The sequence below is a fragment of the Oryx dammah genome, unplaced genomic scaffold, assembly GCF_014754425.2.
Source record: "Oryx dammah isolate SB20612 unplaced genomic scaffold, SCBI_Odam_1.1 HiC_scaffold_2, whole genome shotgun sequence".
Lineage (NCBI taxonomy): Eukaryota > Metazoa > Chordata > Mammalia > Artiodactyla > Bovidae > Oryx > Oryx dammah.
In genome coordinates, this window is record NW_024070186.1 from 195,656,102 (window position 1) to 195,680,088 (window position 23,987).

The 23,987-nt window shown below is 60.9% G+C and overlaps 1 protein-coding gene across 1 annotated transcript in view; it reads left to right on the forward strand.

The window, feature by feature from the left end:
* Positions 1 to 23,987, forward strand: part of TNRC18 (trinucleotide repeat containing 18) — an 82,170-nt gene that overhangs the window by 19,592 nt on the left and 38,591 nt on the right. Inside the window, exons 3-11 of the mRNA XM_040231404.1 lie at positions 1,848 to 2,003; positions 4,460 to 4,585; positions 5,038 to 6,774; positions 14,479 to 14,581; positions 14,797 to 15,002; positions 15,526 to 15,672; positions 16,149 to 16,339; positions 17,569 to 17,998; positions 19,513 to 20,502. Coding sequence (XP_040087338.1) covers positions 1,848 to 2,003; positions 4,460 to 4,585; positions 5,038 to 6,774; positions 14,479 to 14,581; positions 14,797 to 15,002; positions 15,526 to 15,672; positions 16,149 to 16,339; positions 17,569 to 17,998; positions 19,513 to 20,502 — 4,086 coding nt within the window. The remainder of the gene's footprint in view (positions 1 to 1,847; positions 2,004 to 4,459; positions 4,586 to 5,037; positions 6,775 to 14,478; positions 14,582 to 14,796; positions 15,003 to 15,525; positions 15,673 to 16,148; positions 16,340 to 17,568; positions 17,999 to 19,512; positions 20,503 to 23,987) is intronic.

Consider the following 23,987-nt stretch of genomic DNA (forward strand, 5'->3'; position numbering starts at 1 on the left):
GGAAAAGAAGGCGGCACTGGGATTATCTCCTGTGGGCTCTGAGATCTGATCCTCTGCTTCAGGGGTGTCACTGGGGAAGTGGGTGGGGACACCACAGTTGTGCAAATAAACGCCAGTGTCCTGGGGCTGGCGAGCCCGTCTTACGGAGTTGCATGCTGCCCCGGGGGAGTGGGGGACACAGGCCAGGAGCCCCCAGGGGAGGCAGTTTGGGGCGCCGTTGAACCCTGTGGCAGGCAGGAGCCGTTGGTGGCATCCGGGCCCCAACGCCCTGCCGGGCCTGGGGTGCCGCTGGGCGGGTTTCACAAGCCGGGGCAGGGGCAGGCCCGGGGCAGGAAGAGCCGGGGGCTGATGTAAGCCCTTGCACAAACCCCTTCCGGAGCCGGCCGCCTGCCTGTCTGCCAAGGAGGAAGCCGGGGCCTGGGCGCCCCGAGGCCCCGCTGCCCAGGCTGGGGCCACACGGGCCGCCGGACTGGCCACCATGGCCCTGGGGCCCGAGGGCTTGGCGCTGGAGTCCGGTGAGGGGGCCGGCGGGGCTGGCACTGGGGGGCACCGACGGGGTGGTGGTGACGCCACGTGTGGCCAGAAGGTGTCCTCCCATAGCTCTGGGAGACAGGGAGAAGGCCCTGCCCCTTGCATCCTGGGGGGACGCGGTGGCCGTTCAGGGTGCCCTGTGCCCCCCGGGAGGTGCTGAGGGGGGTCTGCAGGCCCTTGGGGTGGGTTGAGGGCTCAGGTCGGGTGGGGTCTGCAGGCCCCCGAGGGCTGGGCTGGGCCCCCCTGGCTACCCCGAGTCTTACGTTGCCTGCGTCGCCACGGCCACTTTGCTCTGGGCCGATGTAAACAGTGGGCTTGGAGAGGTTACCTGGGAGGCACACGGGGAGCGCTCATCTCGGACGGCAGGAGCTGGCGCTTGGTGCCCTCTGTGGGCAGTGCTGCAGTTTATTATTAAGTGCACCCTTCTGGCTTCACTACACTTCTCAAGGGAGGTCTTATTCTCTCCATTTTGTTGATGAGCAAACCAAGGCCAGGGAAGGGAAGCCCCCCTGCCCAGGTCTTGTAGGCATCCCCCTGGGCTGTGAGCAGGGGGCCTGCCAGGGTCTCCCCCTAAGGGTGGGTGTGGGGCAGGAAGGAGGAGGCCTCCCTGTGGCCCGGGCCTGGACGACGGGCGTGGCCGAGGTGGGTGTGGTTTCCACCGGGGCAGGCTGGCTGTCTTGCCCGCCTCCCCTGGAGAGACCCGAGTGGAGGGAACCCCAGGGCTCCCTTGCCTGCTGCTCTCATTCCTTCCCGGGCTCACTGGCTCATTCCTGTGGTTCTGGGTTGCCTTCAGAGTCCCTGCTCACAGGTCGTGGGGGTCAGGCACGTCCCATCTCTGAGCCTCAGCATCCTCATCTGTTAAATGGGCACACTGTTCCTCCCACACAGGGTTGGCTGAGAGTTGATCCCGGCGCCTGTCCAGGGTTGCCGTGGGGTCCTTGGAGGTCCTTCTCCAACTGAACCAGGGGTTCTCCCGGGTCCAGGCACTCAGAATCTGAGTCCCCTGCCACCTCCTCATTCTGTGTCCTCTGGAGGTCCCTGCTCCCACTCCCCCTCACCAGCCTCAGCTTTCAGCTGCAGATGGGGAGAACCACACTCCCTCGGGTATGGGGAAGATAACACCCATCTGCCAAGAGTGCTGGGTGCTCTGGAGGCACCTGGGGTCTCTTTCTCCAGCCCAGAGTCTTGTTGCGTTGACCCAGGCTGGTCCTAAAGTCCAAGGCGCTGGGGTGGGGCAGGGCGGAGGCGGGGAATTGGGGCGGTGGGCTGGGCGGCGGGGGCCTGCTGGCTGCCTGACAGCCCCCTTCTCTCTGCAGGCGAGGCCTTCTTGGGCAGCTTTGTGGCTGGCGGGATGGGGCCAGCGGCCTCATCCCATGGGAGCCCGGTGCCCCTGCCCTCTGACCTCTCCTTCCGCTCCCCCACCCCCAGCAACCTGCCCATGGTGCAGCTGTGGGCTGCGCACGCCCACGAAGGTAAGGAGCGAGCCGGGCGGGCGGGCCCGGGCCGCTGTCCCCAGCACTTCTCAGCCTGCCCTCTCCCCTTCGCCCCACGGTCACCCCTCCACCCTGCGTGTGGCCTGCGGGGCCCAGCCCTGAGCCTCCGGCCTCCGCTCCGTGCTTCAAGCGCTTGGCGATCCCTCCGCTGCCGCAGGGCTTTACACGTGCTGTTCCCTTGCAGCCCCTCACCCCGGCTCACGGGCTGTCTCCTGTTCATTCTCCAGGGCTTGGCTCACTTCCCCTGCGTCCATTCTCCTGCTTGCTTGTGACCACACATTTTATCTGTGTGTTTTTTCATGAAATACCTGTCTTCCCAGCAGGCCGAGCTCCGAGGGCCGAGCTCCGAGGGCCGGGCCTATTTTGTTCCGCTCACCGCCGTTCCCCTGGCGCTTAGCTCAACAGTAACTGTAATTGTGGGAGCAGTGGGGCCAGGCACCGCAGGGCTCTCTTGCTGCCGTTCTGCAGTGACACCCCTAAATGTGGGCGGGGGTCTGCCGGTTGGCTTCCTGTTGGGCCTCCCTGGAGCCTCCGTTTTCCCTCTGTCACTGAAGGGATGGGCCTGGGGGTCGCCGCTTTCCTCCCTGCCCTGGGGCTCGGGTGGATTTTACATGCTGGGTGCTCACTGGCTCCTGGTGCCTCTTTGGGCATCCTGGGGTGTGCGCCCGGCTCCCAGAAGATCGGGGTCTTAGGAGCAGCTGCTGCAGGTTCAGGCTTTCCTGAGCCTTTCACCGCCCGCTGTCTCCCCGCTTCCTCTTCTGTGCCTTGTCACTGAGCGCTTCCGTCACTGTCCTGACTTGTGGGTGCCCCGCAGAGAGGCTGCAGATCCACCTCTGGGTCTGGGATGCTGGGCAGTCCTTCCGGGCTGGGGTCCCATCTGAGCATCCTGCTTCCACCAGCCCCGGGAGGGTGGGCTGAGGTGGGGGCTACCTCTGGTGCCTTGTGCCATCTGCTTGGCTCCCTGCTTTCCGTGGGGCTTCCCAAATGGCGCTAGTGGTAAAGAACCCCCCTGCCAGTGCAGGCAACATGAGACACGGGTTCAATACCTCGGTAGGGAAGATCCCTTGGAGGAGGGCATGGCAACCCACTCCAGTGTTCTTGCCTGGAGAATCTCATGGACAGAGGAGCCTAGCAGGCTACATACAGTCCAGAGGGTTGAAAAGGGTCGGATACAACTGAAGCAACTGAGCTCTGCCTTCCCTGACTCCCTTTCTCCTTTGCCAACAAATACCAGTAACCATAGTAACAATATTGAACACTCAGTGTGCTTCCGCTGCACGGAGCGGCTCAATGGAACTCTTCATCCTCAGAACAAGCCGTGAGGGAGGGACTGTCATGCCCATTTTACAGATGCAAAAGCAGCAGGACCAAGCGCTGTTTCAGTGATGATATGACCCATATCATGTTCCTCATTGTTTTGTGATGGTCGTCAGTGTCCTTGCCGTTGGGGCTGTGGGAGGAGAGGTGGGCCCAGTGTGGCCGGGGATAGTCTTGCCTTCCTGGCTTCGGAGGGCGTGGCAAGGGGGCATGGGGGCCCAAGCCCCTCGGGGGTGCCAGTGGGCCCGGGGTCCTGTGTCCCCCACAGCCCGGGCTGAGAGGCTGCCCCCAGGGCCCCGGGCCTGCCCGCATCCCAGGCCTTCTCCTCTTTGTAGCCTTTTCGGCCTCTTGTTTCTTTCTCTGTGGCCGCTCTTTCCTGTCTTCTGTGCCCTGTAACTTAGAGCCCTGGTTCTGGGCATCATGGGTGGGAGTGGAGGGGGCTTGAGAGGTTAGGAGGATCCCCGGCAGGAAGAGTTCCTTCTTAGCCACAGCTGCCTGGGAGACCCAGCAGCTGGAGGTTATGCTGGGTAGGCTGAAGTTCAGAGAAGGCAAGGGACCTGCTGGGGTCACACAGCAGAGGAGTTAAACCAGTACACCCTTCAAACAAGGTCCATGTTGGGCTGAGGTTAAGAGCCCTGGTGACCTCAGTTCAAAGGCAGGCTCCTCTGTTAGGGGTGGGGTGCGGAGGGGGCCTTGGGCAAGTGGGCCTTTCTGAGCCTCAGTTTTCTCATCTATAAAATGGGGATATTAAGAGTATCTGCCTCATAGAATTTTCTTTTTTTTCTCTCTGAAGTGTGAATGTGAATTGAACATAGGGAAAGCAGTTGAAAGGGCTTGGCCTCTGATGAGAACTGCCATCTGCATCATCGTCGTCATCGCCCTCCCCTGGATCCAATTTGATTCCCTTCCCGGGGGATTCAGGAGTCCCAGGGGCTGCCTGGGACCGGAAGGAGGCCTGGCGTGCCAGGACTGGGAGGGGCCCATCCCCGCTGTGGGGAGCTGGTGCTAAACCTGGGCTTCCAGCACCACGGGGCGGGGCCTGACAGCCAGGAGAAGCAGAGTTGGGGGAGCCCCCTGGGGGAGGCTCAGGGGTCTCAGCCGCGTCTTCTCTCTTGCAGGCTTCTCCCACCTGCCCAGCGGGCTGTACCCACCCTATCTCCACCTGAGCCACCTGGAGCCCCCCAGCAGCGGGAGCCCCCTCCTCAGCCAGCTGGGTCAGCCCAGCATTTTCGATACCCAGAAAGGTCAGAGGGGAGGAGCGGTGTGGGGAGACTTGGGGGTGGGCTGTGGAGAGGGGTTGGGGGGAACCACTACCCCAGCAGTCCAGACTGCACCCTGGCTGTGTTTCCCGAGACTCCAGGCCCGAGAGGCTCCCGGGGCCCACCCATAGCCTCTGGGACCTCCTAGCTACTGGGTCCTCATCTAATCCTATTGGGCCCTCTGTGCAGCTCTAAATTCTGGCCTCTCCCCCTTTCACAGATGAGGAAACTGAGGCTCAGAAAGGTTAGTAGGTGGCCGAGATGAGGTTTCAACTTGTTTTTCATCCATTTCCAGAGCTGTCCTGTCCCAAGCCACACTGCAAGCAATGTGTGTTCCTCTTGTGTGCCCCGGGGTCCAGGGTACCCTTCCCGGCCTCCCCTTGGCTCTGGGCCAGGCCGTGGGGGCATTGGCTCACGTCTGCGCTCTTTCTTTGCAGATGGCTTCTACCTGCCCGCCCCGGGGGCTCCGGGCGCCCCAGGCGCCCTGCACTCTCACACGGCCTCCTCCAGAACCCCTGGCGGCCATTCCTCGGGCGCCTCGACCAAAGGCTCTTCTCGGGAAGGTCCAGCCAAGGAGCGGACAGGCCGGAGTGGGGAGCCGCCCCCACTGTTCGGCAAGAAGGACCCGCGGGCCCGGGAAGAGGCGGCTGGGCCGCGTGGCGTGGTGGACCTGACCCAAGAGGCAAGGGCGGAGGGCCGCCAGGACCGAGGGCCTCCACGCCTCCTCGAGCGCCTGTCCCCCTTCCTGGCCGAGCCGGGGCCCCTGCGGGCGCCGGGTTCGACCACCGCCGAGGCGAAGGGCAAAAACCCGCCACCACCACTGCCGCTGAGCCTCTGCAACGGCACCGGCACCGGGGACGTGGGGCTCCCCGCACTGGTGGCCGAGGGGGCCCGCGGCACCAAGGACATTGTGCGTCAGGACGAGAGCTCGCGGCTGCGGCGCGCAGAGGCCCTGCTGCCCGGCCCCTGCCCCTGCCCCTCGCCACTCCCGCCGCCGCCACCGCCGCCAAGCAAGGGTCCGCCTGCGCCCCCCGCCGCCTCCGGGGCCTTCACCGCACCGCAACCCGCCCCCACCGGCGTCTACACCATCTTCCCCGCGGCGGCTGCGCGGGAGCCGGGCCGCGAGCACCGCGTGGTGGCACCCACCTTCGTGCCTTCCGTGGAGGCCTTCGACGAGCGCCCGGGGCCCATCCAAATCGCATCGCAGGCGCGTGACTCCCGGGCTCGGGAGCGCGAGGTGGGCCGGCCCGGGGTCCTGCAGGGCCCGCCCGGGTCTCCGCGGCCACCCCCGGACCGGCCTGAGAGCCTCCGCGAGAAAAGCTCCGTGATCCGCTCGCTCAAGCGGCCGCCGCCCGCCGAGGCCCCACCGGCGCGGGCTGCCCGCGCCTCCCCGGACCCCCGGGCGTACCTCCCCGCCAAGGAGCTGCTCAAGCCCGAGGCTGAGCCCCGGCCCTGCGAGCGCGCCCTGCGCGGCCCCGCTGCCACCGCTGCCTCCCAGCAGGCCGCCAAGCTTTTCGGCCTGGAGCCCGGGCGGCCGCCCCCGCCCGCCGGCCCTGAGCATAAGTGGAAACCTTTCGAGCTGGGCAACTTCGCCACCACGCAGATGGCTGTGCTGGCCGCGCAGCACCACCACGCCAGCCGCGCTGAGGAGGAGGCCGCTGCCGCCGCCTCCAAGAAGGCCTACCTGGACCCCGGGGGTGCGCTGCCCCGCGCCGCGACCTGTGCCAGGCCAGGTGCCGACATCCATTCCTCGGCCCATGGGCCTGGAGAGGCCTCCGCCATGCAGAGCCTCATCAAGTACAGCGGCAGCTTCGCCCGCGAGGCCGTGACCGTGCGGCCAGGCGGCTGCGGCAAGAAGAGCCCCTTCGGAGGCCTGGGCACCATGAAACCCGAGCCGGCACCCACAGCTACCCCGCGTGCCCAGACGCGCCTCCCGCACCCCGGGGGCCCTGCAGCATCCAGTGGCCGACAGCTGAAGCGGGACCCGGAGAGGCCCGAGAGTGCCAAGGCCTTTGGCCGTGAGGGCTCCGGGGCCCAGGGTGAGGCGGAAGTGCGACACCCGCCTGTGGGCATTGCTGTGGCCGTGGCCCGGCAGAAGGACAGTGGCGGCAATGGCCGGCTGGCACCTGGGCTGGCGGACCAGGAGCGGTCCCTGTCGATGAGCAACGTCAAAGGTGAGTCTTGGGTCCCACCTCCACCCCCTGCACCTTTAATTCCCCTTCACCTCCCTACTTCTGCGCTCCTTTCTTCCTGCCCGCCGCCCCCTTCCACACCCTTCTCTCCCAACCGTCCTGGTTCTGTTTGTCCTTTATTCCCCTTGTGGGCTGTGACTGCTATTTAGGGTTTATTGCTCTTCTGTTAGGCACCTAGAAGAATGTGTAAACTGCAGGAAAGGAGAGGGAAGTGAAGGGACCGTTCGGTTTGTTTCCATGACCCTGAACACCTAGAAGTCTTCTACCAGATTCATTTTCCCATCCGATCTGCAGAGCTCCCAGTGCACTGTGCTCTTGGGTTCTGCCTTTTTTTCTTTTTTTTTGCCCAGGTAGGTAGGCTCTTGCTTTTGCAAACTCTTTATAAGTAGCAGTTTTGGTGGCCTCTGTTGTTCCGGCCAGAGCACTCACCATAGCTACCTTCGCCATTCCCTAGTGGCGTTTCAGCTTTCGCTCTGATGTTTTTGTGTTTAGGAAGTGGCTCTGAATATTTTTGTGCATTGCGCCTCCCTGATATTTTGAGTCATTTTCTAAGAATAGATTCCGACGAATAGATTAGCTTTAAGCTTTCAATTCTAAGTCCTTAAGGGAGGTAATCGTGCCTTACTTACCTAGTTCTGTGTTCCCAATACCTAGCGTGGGGCCTGGTGCATAGTAGGTGTCTGATAAGTGGGGGAATGAGTGACTGAGTGTGACCGTTCGAAGCCAGGGCCCCCTGGCGTCCCTGTGGTCTCGACAATGGATGCCTTTGTGACTTCTTAGGTAGTTAGAGATTTTATATGCTTGCTTGCAGTCTGTTTCATTTTAGACTACTCAGAGTTGTGTTTTATTAAAAAAACAAATGTCGTTAAGCTGGGTAGGGAATAATGGTATATTTCTTTTAATTACTGGTGAAGTTGAATATCTTGTCCGAAGGGGGTTGATTGGTTACATTTAGTTTTGTCCCTTGCATATTTTCCCAGTTGGATTCCTTCCTGGAATTTTGCATTGTTGATACTTATGGCATTTTGGTTGGAACTCTGGGCTTCGGCTGCCCAGAGAGAGCCCAAGTGAAAGTGAAGTCGCTCAGACGTGTCCGACTCTTTGCAACCCCATGGACTGTAGCCTACTAGGCTCCTCTGTCTGTGGGATTTTCCAGACAAGCGTACTGGAGTGGGTTGCTATTTCCATCTCTAGGGGATCTTCCCAACCCAGGGATCAAAATCAGGTCTCCCGCATTGTGGGCAGATGCTTTACCATCTGAACTACCAGGGAAGCGAAGAGAGAGCCCAGCATTGAGCCAAAGGCCCCACCTGCAGGCTGGGTGCCGAGGCCCCTCTGCTGCCCCAGCTGTGTTAGTGTGTGGAGGTGTGGGCGTGGCCGGCTGGGGTCAGAGCCCTGGAAGGCTCAGAGCCACTGACGCTTCAGTTCAGTTCAGTTCAGTAGCTCAGTCGTGTCCGACTCTTTGCGACCCCATGAATCGCAGCACGCCAGGCCTCCCTGTTCATCACCATCTCCCAGAGTTCGCTCAGACCCATGTCCATCGAGTCCATGATGCCATCTCATCCACGGTCGTCCCTTTATCCTCCTGCCCCCAACGCCTCCCAGCATCAGAGTCTTTTCCAATGAGTCAACTCTTCGCATGAGGTGGCCAAAGTATTGGAGTTTCAGCTTTAGCATCATTCCTTCCAAAGAAATCCCAGGGCTGCTCTCCTTCAGAATGGATTGGTTGGATCTCCTTGCAGTCCAAGGGACTCTCAAGAGTCTTCTCCAACACCACAGTTCAAAAGCATCAATTCTTCGGCGCTCAGCCTTCTTCACAGTCCAACTCTCACATCCATACATGACCACAGGAAAAACCATAGCCTTGACTAGACGGACCTTAGTCGGCAAAGTAATGTCTCTGCTTTTGAATATGCTATCTAGGTTGCTCGTAACTTTTCTTCCAAGGAGTAAGCATCTTTTACTTTCATGGCTGCAGTCACCATCTGCGGTGATTTTGGAGCCCCCCAAAATAAAGTCTGACACTGTTTCCACTGTTTCCCCCTCTATTTCCCATGAAGTGATGGGACCAGATGCCATGATCTTCGTTTTCTGAATGTTGAGCTGTAAGCCAACGTTTTCGCTCTCCTCTCTCACTTTCATCAAGAGGCTTCTTAGCTCCTCCTCACTTTCTGCCATACGGGTGGTGTTATGTGATGCTTAGGGAACCTTTATTAAATCACCGTCTGAAGCCATGGTTCTGTGTGGAGCACCCTGCCTGGAGCCAGAGAGGCCTGCCCTCAGATCCTAGAAGCTCACTGAGGCCTTCCCTTACTTAGTCTGCAGTCGAAAGTCTGGGTATCAGCCCTTCGCTTGGAGGTGGCTGGGTGGGTGGTGGACAAGCCCTCTTACTAGGGGGAGAGAAAAGACCTTTTGGAGGTCCTTTTTGCAGAAGAATGCTCGTGAGAAGCGATATGGCCCTCCTGCTGGGGCCGCTTCCTGATACCTAGCTTACCTGTCTGCCCCAGGGATCTGTGTCTGTGGTTGTGAGTGTGTGTGTGAGAATGTGTCTGAGGGAATGTGTGTGTGTGTGTATGTGAGAATGTGTGTGTGTGAGAGAATGTGTATGAAGAAATGTGTGTGTGTGTGTAAGAGAATGTAGGTGAGAATGTGTGTTTAAGTGTGTGTGTGTGTGTGAGAGAGAGTGGGAGCTGAAAGCGAGGAGGGTACAGTCTAGGGGTGCGGCCTTCAGGAATCTTGGGGCTGAGGCTGTTTTCCTGTTGCCTGACGACAGTTGGAAAGTAGGTGATTGGAACCTTGATGTGAAGAAAGGTGAAAGTGTTGATCGCTCAGTCGTGTCTGACCCTTTGCGACCCCATGGACTGTAGAGCCCACCAGGCTCCTCTGTCCATAGGATTCTCCAGCAAGAACACTGGTGTGGGTTGCCATTCCCGACCCGGGGTGGAACCAGGGTCTCCTGCACTGCAGGCAGATTTTACTGACTGAGCCACCACCTTTCCTTAAAAAGAAGTCCCCATAAGAAGTGGGTTTTCCCTACTCTGGATGGCCTCAAGGGAGGAAGGAGCTGGCACCGCCCTGACCAATGGTAGTTGTCAGCCGGGCGCTGCTGGGCCCTCCCAGCCTCCTGGCTCTTCCTGGGGAGTGAGCCCTTTCCGTGGCAGTGGGTTCAAGTCTAGGCTCTGCCTCTTGCAGCGGTGTGCCCTTGAACCAGAGGCCGAAGCCCCCGAGCCCTGGTGTCCACGTTCACTGCGTGGCGCTGGGAGGGTTGCCTCGTTCCCTGGCGCCACGTGGGCTGATGGGCACGCAGCAGGTGCTTCATACACAGGCCTGCCTTTTCTCTGCTCACTGTCAGAGTCTTCAGGGCTCAGAGTTTCTGCCCTAAGCCTGAGGTCTTTTTTGAGAAATGTCCCGAGGGGGCTCACTCAGGGTCTGGTCTGGCTACCGGGATCTCGGACCCTGAGATGGATGAAGGATGGGCCTTGTGTATGCCTGTGAGCCTCCAGACAGTGGTGCCGATGCTCGAGAGACCAGCACTGTCCCTGCCATCTAGCTGGCAGCCCCGCATAGCCCTGGCCAACGTCTCTTCCCACAGCCCCCCAGTGGAGGATCTGTTCATCCCCCAGCTTCCAGACGGGAGAGCAGGGCCCGTGGAAGTGGAGTGACATGCCCTGGGTCACTCGGGCTAGAACAGGCGGGCTGAGCTTGAACCTGAAGCCCAGGGCTGTGCCTCCCACCTCTCCCCTTTGCCCGTTGTCAACTCTGTGGTGGCGTGAAACTGGGGACCAGATCTGGGGGGCTGTGGTGGTGCCCCCCAAACCCTGCTCCACTGTCTGTATCACGCGGCAGAGCCGGGGTGGCACTGGCTGTAAGCTGTGGCGTTGACCCCAGACTCGAACGAGCGCAGAGTCAGCCGGAGCCATGGAAATGTGCGGATGGGAGTCCAGGAGGAGGTTGCCATGGGAACCGGGCCTCAGCCTGGGCAATAATGGCTGGGATTAGAGGCTGTGACCCACAGAGAAGCTGTCCTGCTGGGGATGCGGGCCCCGGGGCGGGGCTGCAGACAGGCAGTAGCTGTGGGGCTGCCGTTTCCCCGGTGCTCACCCTGTGCAGGCTCTCTGCTTGGGGGCCCTGCACCTGCGTGGGGGGGCGGCCGGACAACTCATGCAGACCCCGACGCCAGCTGGGCGCCTCCTTGGCAGTCAGGAGTGTGACCCGGGCAGTGCCTCTGCCTGTCTGTGCCTCGGTTTCCTCATCTGGGGTAGCTGGGGTGAGGGTGGGAACTCCTCTCCTGGGTTGATGGCCACTGGATGAACGTGTGCACGGAGCGGCCCTCGGACCCTGCTGGGCACAGGGGTGACTTGAAAATCACCAGAGCTCATGCCTCGAGGGCTGGGGAGGAGGGGGTATTCTGTGTGTGTGGGACCTTGGGCTTGGCTCCCCTCTACCCCACACACGTGCCTCCTGGAGGAACTGGCCCCCCGCCAACCTGAGCTCAGCAGAGACAAGCTAAGGGCCCTCTTGGTTTGCTTGTTCGCAGGCGGTTTTCAAAGCCTTAGTCAGATCATGTCTCATCCCTGCTCAGCACTTCCTCTGGCTTCTCCTTTCACCTTGGACAGAATCTCAGCCACATTCCCTTCCCCGGCCGCAAGGCCCTGAGTGCCGTCTGCACCCCGCCCTTCCCCTGCCTGCTTCCTTCCTCGGCATTCTCACCCTGATGAGGCAGGCGCACTCCTGCCCCAGGGCCTTTGCATCTGCTGCTTGTTCTCTCTGCATCGCCCTCTAGATGTCCTCACGAGCTCGTTCATTCTCACTCCCGTGTATATGCTGAGCACCTTCCTATGTCAGGCGTTGTGTAAGGGGAGAGGTAGATACCTCGGAGTGGGACTGCTCAAGCCAGAGCAGTGCACCGTCTGATGGAGGAGACGGACGGTGAATAACCAACAGGCAGAGTGTGATGTGCTCAATGCAGTGAGGGAGACAAATAAGGGAGCATGGTAGAGGAGAGGTGGTCTGGGAGGGCTTCCTGGAGGAGGCAGCATATGGGCCGAGGTCTTCCTGGGGAGACCGAGTACTACAGGGGCCGGGCACGAGCTCTCTAGGTGGAGGGAGCAGTGTGTGTGGCCCTGAGTGCGACTGGGGGTACACTGGACAGGACTGCTGGGCAGCCTGGCACTCTATAGGAGGGACAGGGTGAGCAGGGGCTAGGGGGAACAGGTTGAAGCAGGAGGACAGGGTGGTGCCTGGGCCGTGGTGGTGGAGGGCATGTCACATTTCTTTGGACAGCTGGATTTAGAGGCAGCGGTCTGGGGCTCTGGCCTAAGGGATCCTGGAGGTGGTGGCTTCTCCAAGCTGGGCTGGCCTGCGTGCAGGCTTCTGGTGGGGCCTGCAGTGGGAAGCCCCTGAGGCCTGTGCAGTGACAACCAGGGTGGTGGAGAGGAGTCAGGCCTGAGGACTGAGCTCTTGGGGACAGGCCACACTCCAGGCACGTGACCCTTCTGGGAGCACCAGGAGCTCTTTGCCAAAGCCTGTCCCCCAGGGCAGTGTGGCTCCATGCATGGAGGGCCCTTGGGGTTTCTGTGGGCCTGGGAGGCCCTCCCCAGAGAGAAGGCGTGTGCCCTGGTTTCTCAGTCCAGCTGCAGGACTCTTGAGTGGCCCTGCCCAGAAGTGTGGCCGCCCTTTAGGGCCTCATTCCTGAGGTGGGGCCTGTGAGGAGGGCCCCTTCCAGCCCTTGGTGAAGGGGGTGGGCAGGAGGGTGGGTAAAGGGTACCCTTTGACTTGGGAACCGCACTGACTCTGGCGGCCTGGGTACCCTGACTGGGTCCCACCTTCTCTCCCACCGCCCACCATTCCCCTGTGCTTCCCGGCCTCCTACCACGAGCTGGGCACAGTCATGGGGCCTGGGCGCTGGCACAAACAAGAGGGTCTGCTCTGGCCCCGCGTGGAGTGAGGTGGCGGGCGGCCTGGGACTCAGCTCTGTGACCCACAGGGGCGAGGTGGGAAAGACTTCTTCACCCATTCTCACCCTGCCCGCCCAGTGCCCCAGCTCACTGGTTCTTCTCTGCTTAACCATGCATGTTGCTTGCTCGTTGCCCCAGGGGCTTCTGGAACCTCCTGGGCCTGCCCCTGGTGCCCCCCAGCCCGTCTCCAGCTGTCTTTTGAGGGGTATCCCTTCCCCGACCTGCTTAGTCCATCGGGCATATGGGCTCATGGCTGTCCCTCCCTGCCTGCTCGCCTCCTGTTCCCGATGGTGGGCTCCCACCTTCCTGAAAGGAAAGCGTCTCCTGGGGAGCAGTTCTCAGGAGGTCTTTGGGAGTTCCTGGTGTTGGGGGTGCAGGAGGGAAGAAATGAGGGGAGAGGCCGACGGCAGCATGCCATGTTGGATCCCCCCGGGGGCCGTGTGGGGGTGGGGGGCCTGCTGGTGGACCCTGGAGAGGGGACTGGGACACTTGTCTGCAGCAGAGTAGTAACTGACAAGGTCCATGTGCCGGCAGGCCTGGGGGCGCCTTCCTCCGTGAACGCATCTCTGGAGCTCCGGGTGGGTGGACACTGGCCCCGGGGTGGCTGATCCCGGGGAAGGAATTAGTCCAGCCTCAGTGGGTTTCTCTTTTGGTTTTGGTTGCTGCGCGTGGACTTTCTCGAGTTGTTACTACTGGAGGCTTCTCTCTAGCTGCAGCGCACTGACTTCTCATTGCTGTCGCCTCTCTTGTTGCAGAGCACGGACTCTAGTGTGCATGGGGGCTCAGTAGTTGGGGCTCCCGGGCTCTGGAGCATAAGGGCTCAGCAGCTGTGGTGTGTGGGCTTCGCTGCCCCATGGCATGTGGGATCTGCCTGGCCCAGGGATCAAACCCACGTCCCCTGCGTTGGCAGGTGGATTCTTCCCCTCTGAACCACCAGCAAAGTCCTTGGTTTCTCTTTTGAGAAAAGTCTTGGCTGCTGGCTGAGTGGTCTCTGCCACCGGTGGCTGTACCCGCCTCTTGGACCCTGGCCTGCCTCCGCAACCGTGCACGCTCTAAATTTTGGCTCACAGTGTAGAAGATAACTCGGGGCTGAGGGGCTGAGGAAGGTGGCGAGCGAGGAGGGCTGAGCTCCCGTGCAACCGGTCAGGGCTTTGGGAGGGGCGGGGAGCCCAGGGGAGGTGCAGCGGGACCAGCTGTGGGGGGCTGGAGGTGCCTCCTGGGCACCAGGGCCTAGATGGGCCAGCTGGGGGGCAGCCCCACACCCTCCAGTCGCCCCCTCAACCCCACGCGCATAGGGTTCTCCGGTTTCAGTTTTCCGTCTTGATTTTGAAGAGATAGCCACACGTGTGCAACCGCCGGAACCATGGCGGGGCCTCCGGGCTCCCCGTGACCCGGGCTTGGCTCCGCGTCTGCATGGCAACTGCTGTTTTGGGTTGTGGTTTTCCCTCGTCTTGACCCGCCCCCAGCACCTGCCTTTCCGGCACTAAAGGAGGGAACCCTGCCCCCGAGGGCTGCTCCGTTCATCCTGGGTTGCGGCGCCATCTGTTTTACGACGTTTTCCTGCAGCTTCACGGTTACCTGGGAGAGTTACACGTGGGCTCTTTGAGGGCGGTGGAGGGTTATTTCTGGGCACAGAGGACATCTGGCCAGGGTGAGGGACCCCCTCAGATGCTGAGAGCTTGCTGGGGGCTCTGAGTGGGGCTCACTTCCTGCCCTCCCGCCCACCCAGGGCACAGCCGAGCCGACGAGGACTGTGGCGATGACCGGGCCAGGCACCGGGAGGAGAGGCTGCTGGGGGCGCGGCTGGACAGAGACCAGGAGAAGCTGCTCAGGTGAGGTCGGGGGCCCCTGGGGCGGGGTGGTCCTGAGCAAGCGGGACCCCTCCCGAGGAAGACCTGGGGCCCCTCTGGTGAGCGCCAGTGGGCTCTTCTGCCCCCGGGTGCTGAGCAGTGGCCTGGTGTCCACTGCTCCCTTGGGGCGCCCCTTTTTTTCTGCCCCTCGTCCCGGGGCCGTCCCAGACTCACCGATGCCTCCGCTCCCCTTCCAGAGAAAGCAAGGAGCTGGCGGACCTGGCCCGCCTGCACCCCACCAGCTGTGCTGCTAACGGCCTGAACCCCAACCTCATGGTGACTGGGGGCCCGGCGCTGGCGGGCTCTGGTCGCTGGTCCGCCGACCCTGCGGCCCACCTGGCCGCTCACCCCTGGCTGCCCCGCTCGGGTAGCACGTCCATGTGGCTCGCTGGACACCCCTACGGTGAGTAGGGGCTGGGGATAGAGGAGGCCTGAGTGTTTCCGTCTGCTGCGGGCTCGTGTCGGGTGGGACCCCTCCTTTCATCCCCGTAGTTCACCTCTCTCACTTGTCCGAAGTGGAAAAGTGTTAGTCGCCCAGTCGCGTCTGACTCTTGCGACCCTGTGGACCGTAGTCCGCCGGGCTCCCTTGTCCATAGGATTTCCCAGGCAAAAATACGGGAATGGGGTTGTGATTTCCTTCTCTGGGGGATCTTCCCGACCCAGGGATTGAACCCAGGTCTCCTGCATTGCAGGCAGATTCTTTGCCGTTTGAACCACCAGGGATGCCCAAGCAGGGTCATTATTGATGGCTGCAGCCTCGTGGGGTTCCTCTGCCAGGCCTGTTGGTGGACAGTGGTCAGAAGGGGTGAGGGGGGAGGGTTCACAGCCAGCCAGCCCTTATCCTCGGCTTCCTCTGTGAAGACCCAGGAAGGGAGCGGAAGTGGGGAGTGGCCCCCAGCACTGACTTGGGCCCGGGTCTCTCCTAGGCTTGGGCCCCCCTTCTCTGCATCAGGGCATGACGCCTGCCTTTCCGCCTGGCCTGGGGGGCTCCCTGCCTTCAGCCTACCAGTTTGTCAGGGACCCCCAGTCAGGCCAGCTGGTGGTCATTCCCAGCGACCATCTGCCTCACTTTGGTAAGTGGTGGTCCATGGTTGGGGGCAGGGGCTGTGATGGCCTTATACAGTGAGACTGTCCCAAAGGTCATGGGCCTCCTGTGGTGGGGAGGGGGTGTCTACGCCGCAGAACGGGGTGGGGGTGTCACGGAGCCACAGGGATCCTTGTCCTGATGAGTTCCTACCCAGAAAGCCCATGTGGAGAACCCAGGCAGGGCTGCCCAGGTGGGGGCCTGGCCTCCGCCGTGGTGCCCCCAGCCCTCAGGAATCCACTTTGCGGCACACTGGGTGTAGTGGGAGGAGGTGTGGAGTTGCCGCGTCGGCCACTCCTGCTGTGTGGCCTCCGGGGCCCCCAGGAAGCACCCGGAGGCCCAGCTGAGCCCGTTCTGCCGCTGTGTGAGCGCGCAGTCCCTCTCTGGGCCTCCGCTTCCCTGTCTGTGAAGCGGGGTGATGGGAGTCGGGAGCTGGGTTCAGCCTCACGGCCTTCTCGCCCGCAGCGGAGCTGATGGAGCGGGCCGCCGTGCCACCTCTCTGGCCCGCCCTGTACCCGCCGGGCCGCAGCTCCCTGCACCACGCCCAGCAGCTGCAGCTCTTCTCGCAGCAGCACTTCCTGCGGCAGCAGGAATTCCTCTACCTGCAGCAGCAGGCGGCCCAGGCCTTGGAGCTGCAGAGGAGTGCCCAGCTGGTGGTGAGTTGGGGTGGGGGCCGTGGAGACCCTTCCCAGAGCCCCCTCCCGCTGACGGCGTGGCAGAGGGGTCAGCCGGCAGACATTCCAGTTCTGGACAGGGAGGGAGAAATGGGAGGTCAGGGAGGGCCCCCTGGAGGAGGTGGCATCTGTCCAGAGACCTGAAGAGGTCAGTTGTGGAGGAGCCCTCTGGGCAGAGGGGATGGGGTGAGCAAGCCCGAGAGGCAGACAGAGCCTGGCGGGGTTGGGGAGCCATGGGAAACCTGAGGCAGGAGAGGTGGCCCCGCCTGTGGATGGGGTGTGTTTGCCTGGGAGCTGAAGGGACCCTAGTGGGCTCCTTCCGTTTCCTGAGCCCCGCCTGGCCCAGCTTGGGCCAGGGCTGGCCTCCACCCATGCTGCCTGGTCCCATAAGATGGGCGACACTTGGTGTCCTCCTGTGTGGGTGGACTCCCAAAGCCCATGCCCTCCTGCCTTCTTGAAGGTGTTCCTGGACGCTTGTCCTCTGCCCGGCCGGGTCCCTCCTTTTTCGTGTGGCAGCCGCTCTGGAGGAGTCAACAGAGATGACATACAGAGAAAGGGGCCTGGTTTTGCGCCTTTTAGTTCTGCCGTGCCTGGCTGAGGGCCTTCGGGCGAGTGAATTCACCTCTCTGGGCTCCAGGTTTCCTCCTGTGCAAATGGAGCGGCTGTTAATTTGTGTCACTGAGTTCTTTATTGAGATTTCACAGTGGTGAGGGTGGAGGCTCGGAGCCCTTCTTCACAGTGTTTCTGTGTGCAGACAGCCCGCTGGGCCCGGGCTGATTTTGAGCCGTTTCCTCACAGCCCAGGAAGGGCTCACTGTCAGAGGTGTTTGAGACCTCACTGTGATAAAGCAGGAGAGGGTTCTCAGGTAGTGAGTCCTCTGTGCAGGCAGCTGTCCTCAGCCCGTGGTGGAGCCGGGGGTGGGACAGTCCTGCATCTTCAGGAGTCTCCCACCTCTGCCTGGCCCCCCATGCTCTGTCTCTGGGAGTCTTAGGGGAGGGTCAGGGTCTAGACCGGAGGTTGCCCCAGCGCTGTGTGCTGGAATTCTACAAGGAATGCTGTGCTTGTTATGTGAGCCGGGACGGAATGTCCGTCTCAGGCAGGGTCCTGCAGGCCCCGACCCTGTCTGGCGTTCTCCATGGGCTGGGGGGACGGGGCCGGTGCTGGGTGATGGGTCCTGCCACACTGACCCTGCCTGCTGGCCCCTTCTGCAGCAGGAGCGGCTGAAGGCCCAGGAACAGCGGGCAGAGATGGAGGAGAAGGTGAGCAAGCGCAGCCTGGAGGCCGCCGGCAAGGCCGGCCTGGGCGCTGCGGGCCCGGGGCTACTGCCACGGAAGCCCCCTGGCCTGAGCACCGGCCCCACGGGCACCTACGGCAAGGCCATGAGCCCGCCGCCTTCTCCCCGTGCGTCCCCCGTGGCTGCCCTGAAGGCCAAGGTCATTCAGAAGCTGGAGGACGTGTCTAAGCCGCCCGCCTATGCATACCCCGCCACGCCCAGCTCCCACCCCAGCAGCCCGCCGCCCGCCTCCCCGCCGCCCACCCCGGGGATCGCCCGCAAGGAGGAGGCCCCCGAGAACGTCGTGGAGAAGAAGGACTTAGAGCTGGAGAAGGAAGCCCCCAGCCCGTTCCAGGCCTTGTTCTCAGGTAAGAGCCAGTGAAACGGGTGTCCCGGGCGCTACTCACTTGTCTGTTCAGCCGCTCCTTCCTTTCCCCATTGAGCGCCTGCCATGTTGGCTCTGCCAGGAAGTTCCTTCTGGTGTTTTGGCCAAACCGGCACGTGGCCTGCTGCCAAGCTCTGGAACGAACCGTCCGCCATCATCTCTCTGGCCTTCGCTCTGTTGGAGGGTCAGGGGAAACGGGTGTAATGTTGGAAGTAGGTCCTGAGCTCAGAAGGCCTTGTTCTGAGCGGGAACAGAGCAACGTCTGCGAGGTATTTGGCACCACAATGCCTGGCTCGCAGGTGCCGTGTCTTCCGGGTCGTGCCCCCGCCCATGTGCGGCATGCACGTGTCCTGTGCCCATGGGGACATGCAGCGGGTGGCCTCGACGGGGCCTGAGGCTTGTGTTCCTCGTCCCATGGGAGGACCTGAGTTCGAATTCCAGAGTTCAGATTTCGGCCTCTGGGATGCCGTGTGTCGTCTTGGGCTGGTAGCGTCCCTCTCTTGGGAGAGCAGATGTCTTGCTACCAGTCGAGTCAAGGGTGGTGCATAGGCAGGCTGCGGTGCGGGGTGGGGGTGCTCCATGTATCTGTCTCCCCTCATTGGTTCCTTGTTCAGCCCTTACTGCTTGTGCCCCCCACCCGCCCCCACAGATGGGGCCTGATGCTGCAGAGCCAGCTGCACGCCACCCTGCTCTCCGGGTCGGGGGAGGTCAGAGGTAAAAAGGTGGGGGGTGGCCCAGTGTTACTGTCAGTTTTTGAACAACTTGAGTGTCCCAACTCTGCTGAGGAAGAGGTGGGGCTGGTGGATTCTTGTGGGGCAGACGGCAGAGTCCGCTGGGCTAGGTGGGGACAACTTAGGGTCTTTTTTCTTTTTAATAACTTTATTTGTTTTGGCTGTGCTGGGTCTTCGTCGCTGCGCAGGGCTTTGCCCCGGTTGTGGGGAGCGGAGGCTACTCTGTTGCGGTGCATGCACTTCTCATTACAGTGGCTGCCCTCGTTGTGGAGCATGGGCCCTAGGGCGTGTGGGCTTTGTTCCGGCTCCCCTGCCCTGGAGCGTGGGATCGGTAGTTCTGGTCCACGGACTTAGTTGCTTTGTGTCATGTGAGGTCTTCCCAGACCAGGGATCGAACCCGTGTCTCCTGCACTGGCAGGTGGTTTCTTTACCACTAAGTCACCAGGGAAGCCCCCTGTTTAGGATCTTATTACCAGGTTCTTCTGGTCCACCTTCGCGCCAGACGCTGAGGTTAGGGGCACCAGAGACCAAGGGTTCTGCCTTTGAGACCTGAAGACCCTCGGGGACTGCAGGGTGGCCGTCTGTTTTTCCTCTCTGGGGCCCAGATGTGCAGAGACGCCCTGGGGTTTGTCAGGCGCCATCGGGAAGGGCCTCCAGCCCTGCAGGGCGGCTGAGGAGAGAGGGTGGCGGGCAGGTGGGTGTTGATGGGGACACAGTTGTTGCACGGGGCTGGAGGGGCCCCCACTGACCCGCGTGTTCTCTGCAGATATCCCGGCCCGGTACCCGTTTCAAGCCCTGCCACCGCACTATGGGAGGCCCTACCCGTTCCTGCTGCAGCCCACAGCGGCTGCCGACGCCGACGGCCTGGCCCCCGACGTGCCGCTCCCGGCCGATGGGCCTGAGCGCCTGGCGCTCTCCCCTGAGGACAAGCCCCTGCGCCTGTCCCCGTCCAAGGCCCCAGAGCCGTTGCGTGAGGTCCCGGACGAAGAGCCGCTGGTGGAGCGGGAGGTGAAGGCGGAGGTGGAGGACATGGACGAAGAGCCCGCCCAGCTGCCCTCCCTGGGGTCCCCGCTGACGCTGCCCCCCGGGGATGCCCTGGCGGCCCCGAGCCCGGCGGGCGGCCTGCTAGAGGCCCAGGCGCTGAGTGCCGGTGGCCAGGGGCCCGAGGAGCCCCCCGGCTGCCCAGACTTTGCTGAGGGGGCCGAGGCGCGGGTCGATTCGCCGGGCCTGACAGAGTCCTGTGCGGCCGCCCGGGACCTGGGGCCGCGGCTGACGCCGGAGCCGCTGGTGGAGGCCAAGGAGGAGCCGGTGGAGGTGCCCGTGGACGTGCCCGTGGCTGTGCCCTTGGCGGAGGCAGTGCCTGGCGAGGAGGACCTGGCCCAGGCGGCCCCGAGTGAGCCCCGACCCAGCCTGGAACTGCCGGACTGTGACGTGCCCGCTGGGGAGGGCGAGTGCCCAAGCCTGGAGGCCCCCGAGGCCGGCCCTGTGCCCAGCGGCACCTGCTTCCTGGAGGAGGTGGGCTCCGAGGAGTTCCTGCCCAGCCTGGAGGACCCGCTGGCCGGCATGAACGCCCTGGCGGCCGCTGCTGAGCTGCCCCAGGCCCGGCCCCTGCCCTCCCCGGGCACTGGAGCCCCGGTCCTGGAGACGCTGGAGGCCGCGCAGAGCCTCGTCCTGGAGCAGAGCTTCCTGCACGGCATCACCTTGCTGAGCGAGATCGCCGAGCTGGAGCTGGAAAAGAGGAGCCAGGAGGCGGGAGGTGAGGCTTCTGGGGGTTGCTTTCCCCTCCTTGGCCTCTTTTTAAATTGTTATTTATTTTTGGCTGTGCTACCAGGCTTGTTGGGATCTCAGTTCCCCGACCAGAGCACAGAATCATAACCACTAGGCCACTGGGAAATTCCTGCTTTTTCCCTTCCTTAAAAAAATACGTATATTTTTTTAAGTGGGGTTTTTAAAATTGCAGAATCTCTAGAATATGGTTTATTTCTCTTCACTTTTTTCCCTTTGTGAATTCATTTTTAAAAACTATGGTAGAATACACTTGTTGTAAATTTTACTGCTCTGTTTGCTTTTTTTTTGGCTGTGCTAGGTTTTCATTGCATGGGTGTTTTCTAGTCACAGCAAGCGGGGACTGTTCCCTAGCTGCAGAGCATGGCCTTCTTGTTGCAGTGGCTTCTCTTGCTGCAGAGCACAGGTCCAGGGTGCTTGGGCTTCGGCACTTGCAGCTGCAGGCTCTGTAGTTGTATGGGCCTAGTTACTCCGGGCCTGTGGGATCTTCCTGGATCAGGAATGGAGCCCGTGTCTCCTGCACTGGCAGGCAGATTCTTTACCACTGAGCCACCAGGGAAGCCCCGCCTTAACCATTTTTAAATGTACAGGGCGGTGGTATATAGTCACGTTGTCGTGCAACCAGCTTGTGGGTTTCTTAGTGGTGAAATTTCTCCTTGTTCTGTCAGTGGTGAATTAGCAGGACGGTTTGCACTGGGAGCAACCAAGACTCACTGGCTTAGAAAAAGTCGGGGAAAATTTTATTGGCTTGTGGAATCACAATTTGTCAGTAATGAGGTAATGTTTCAGGTATGGCTGGATCCAGGGGCTCAAACCAAGTCAAGTCAAGTTCTTTTCTCCCTCTTCCCTGTCCCTCCCTCTCATAGCTTCACTGCTTTCTATTGGCTTCATTCAGGGTGGGTCCACTTTCCTCATGGGGGTTACTGATAGTTCCCCCCAAGCCCTCGGGCGCATGGACTGTAGCCAGCAGACACCCAGAAGAGGCCACCTCTCTCCTGGTAGCTCTGGCGAAGATGCTGTGATTCACTCATTAGCTGGCTGGCTGTGGTTCATGGTTTTTGCAGAAGCAAAGCCTGTATCCCAGGAGATGGGATGGACTGGGCTGATCCTGCCCAGCCCTGGATGGGGGAGTGGTCACTTCCAGGATGTAGGTGTGTGTGTCGGTGGGTGGTCATCCTCAGAAGGAATGGAGTGCCTTCAGCAGAAAAGAAGTGTCTTCAGTGAACTCTGGGCTGGCACAAAACCACTGATGTTCAACATAGAAATCGAAGTGCTCCAAGAAATATGTAAAGAGCCAAAGAGTCAGGCGCAGCCTTGCCAGTTTGCACTCCAGCCAGAACACTCTCAGGGGCGGGGGTGGCGCACAGCTGGGGGGAGGTCGTAAGAGTAGTGCTGGGTGTTCAGCTGTATTTCCTCTAGAACTTTTTCTACACTTGCACAAGTTTCTGAAATTAAGATCATTTTGTAAGCAATGTTTAGTTACCTGCCTTTTCCACTTTGTTGTTGTTCAGTCGCTACGTCATGTCCGATTGTTTGTCCAATTCATTGTGACACCGTGGACTGCAGCAGGCCAGGCCTCCCTGTTCATCACTGACTTCCAGAGCTTGCTCAAACTCATGTCCATTCAGTCGGTGATGTCTGTCATCCAGCCATCTCGTCCTCTGTCGTCCCCTTCTCCTGCCTTCAGTCTTTCCCAGCATCAGGGTCTTTTCCAGAGAGTCAGCTCTTCGAATCAGGTGGCCAAAGTATTGGACCTTCAGCTTCAGCATCAGTCCTTCCAATGAATATTCAGGGCTGATTTCCTTTAGTATTGACTGGTTTGATCTCCTTGCTGTCCAAGGGACTCTTAAGCACTCTCAAGTCTTCTCCAGCACCCCAGTTTAAAAGCATCAGTTCTTCAGCGCTCAGCCTTCTTTTTCCCTTAGTATATCCTTTATTAAACATTTTCAGAAACTGTGCGTTCTTAAACACTTTTTTGGAACTACGCAGTTTTCTGCCTGGTGGAGGCCCCCAGACTTCAGTTGACCCAATCAATCCTCAATTGTCAGGCATTTTAATTTGCCTTCTATTCTATAATTTTCCTCCCTTCCTTTTGCTGTTGTGAGTAATGTGATGATTACTCTTGGAGAAAAATCTTTGTCCGCACCTCTGCTTTCCTAGGGGTTTGTTCCCAGGGCTGGAATTGCTGGGCCAGAACCAGATCTTTTTCATCCTCAGGGTCCAGTGCCCCCTTTCCTGGAAGCTCGGAGGAGTGACGCCTCCTTCCCTGCAGGCGTCTGTTGTTTTGTGGATTTTCTTTTCTTTTCTTGGTTGCTGTGCTCGGGCTTTTCTCCCGTTGCAGGGGGTGGGGGGCTGCTCTCCGTTGTGGTGCTCGGGCTTCTCGCTGCGGTGTCCTCTCTCGATGTCGAGCATGAGCTCTAGGCGAACAGGCTTCAGTAATTGTGGCGCACTGGCCTAGCTGCTCTGCAGCACGTGGGATCTTCCTGGACTGGGGATCGAACCTGGGGATTCTTAATCACTCAGTCACCAGGGAAGTCCTGTTGTTCAAGTTCATTGTTTCTTTCATTTAAATAGTTCAGTACAAATTCCAACCCCCCCCCCCCCCGCAACACACACACAAACAGAAGACAAATCTTTCTTGATCCTGCCAACTGGCGGGTTTTCAGTGGGGACCACGCAGGCCAAGGAGCCTCTGCGAAGGAGAGGGCTGAGGATGGGTCACCAAGTTTGGGGGCCTCTGCCTGCTCTGGCCCGTCTTCACGCTGCTGCCTGATTCATGCATTCACTTAGCTCCTCCTGTATGCCCGGCAATATTGGGTACCGGCAGTGAACCAAGCTATCCGTGTGTAGTCCTCAGCACTGTTGGGGTGATAAGTGGGAGGCCCAAACAGTGGGAGGGGGACAGGGCAGGGGTGGGAAGGTGGTCTCCCATAGCAGATGGCCAGGGAAGCCCCTCTCAATAGGTGGGGAAGGGAGATTCTTCTGGGGAAAACCATGCCAGGCTCAAGGAAGAACACGTGCAAAGGCCCTGGGGTGACTGTTTGCCCCAGGGTAGAACAAAGGTGAGGAGGCCAGGGGCTGGAGGGGAGCCCAGAGGGGAGAGTGGTTGCCGGGAAGTGGGATCACTGTTGGGGGGGGCGGTCATCTTTTATTCACTTGGCGTGAAATGAGGAGGATTTGAGTTGCACTGATAGGATCAGACCTTACTGCGGTCTCTTTGGGGGCTGTGCGGGGGGCTGATGCCGGGGTGAGGGCCGGGGTGGGGAGACCCAGTAGAGGCTCCCGTCTGCATCCGGGCCCAGGGTGGTGAGGGGCGCACAGGTGTGGGCAGGTGGGTTCTGGGTGGAAGTCGGAGCCAGCAGGCTTTGTGAAGGGACTGCAGTTGGGTGTGTAAGGACGAGGCTGAGGGTTTTGACCCGAGGTGCTGGAAGAGAAGAAAGGTTTCTGAGGCAGGGA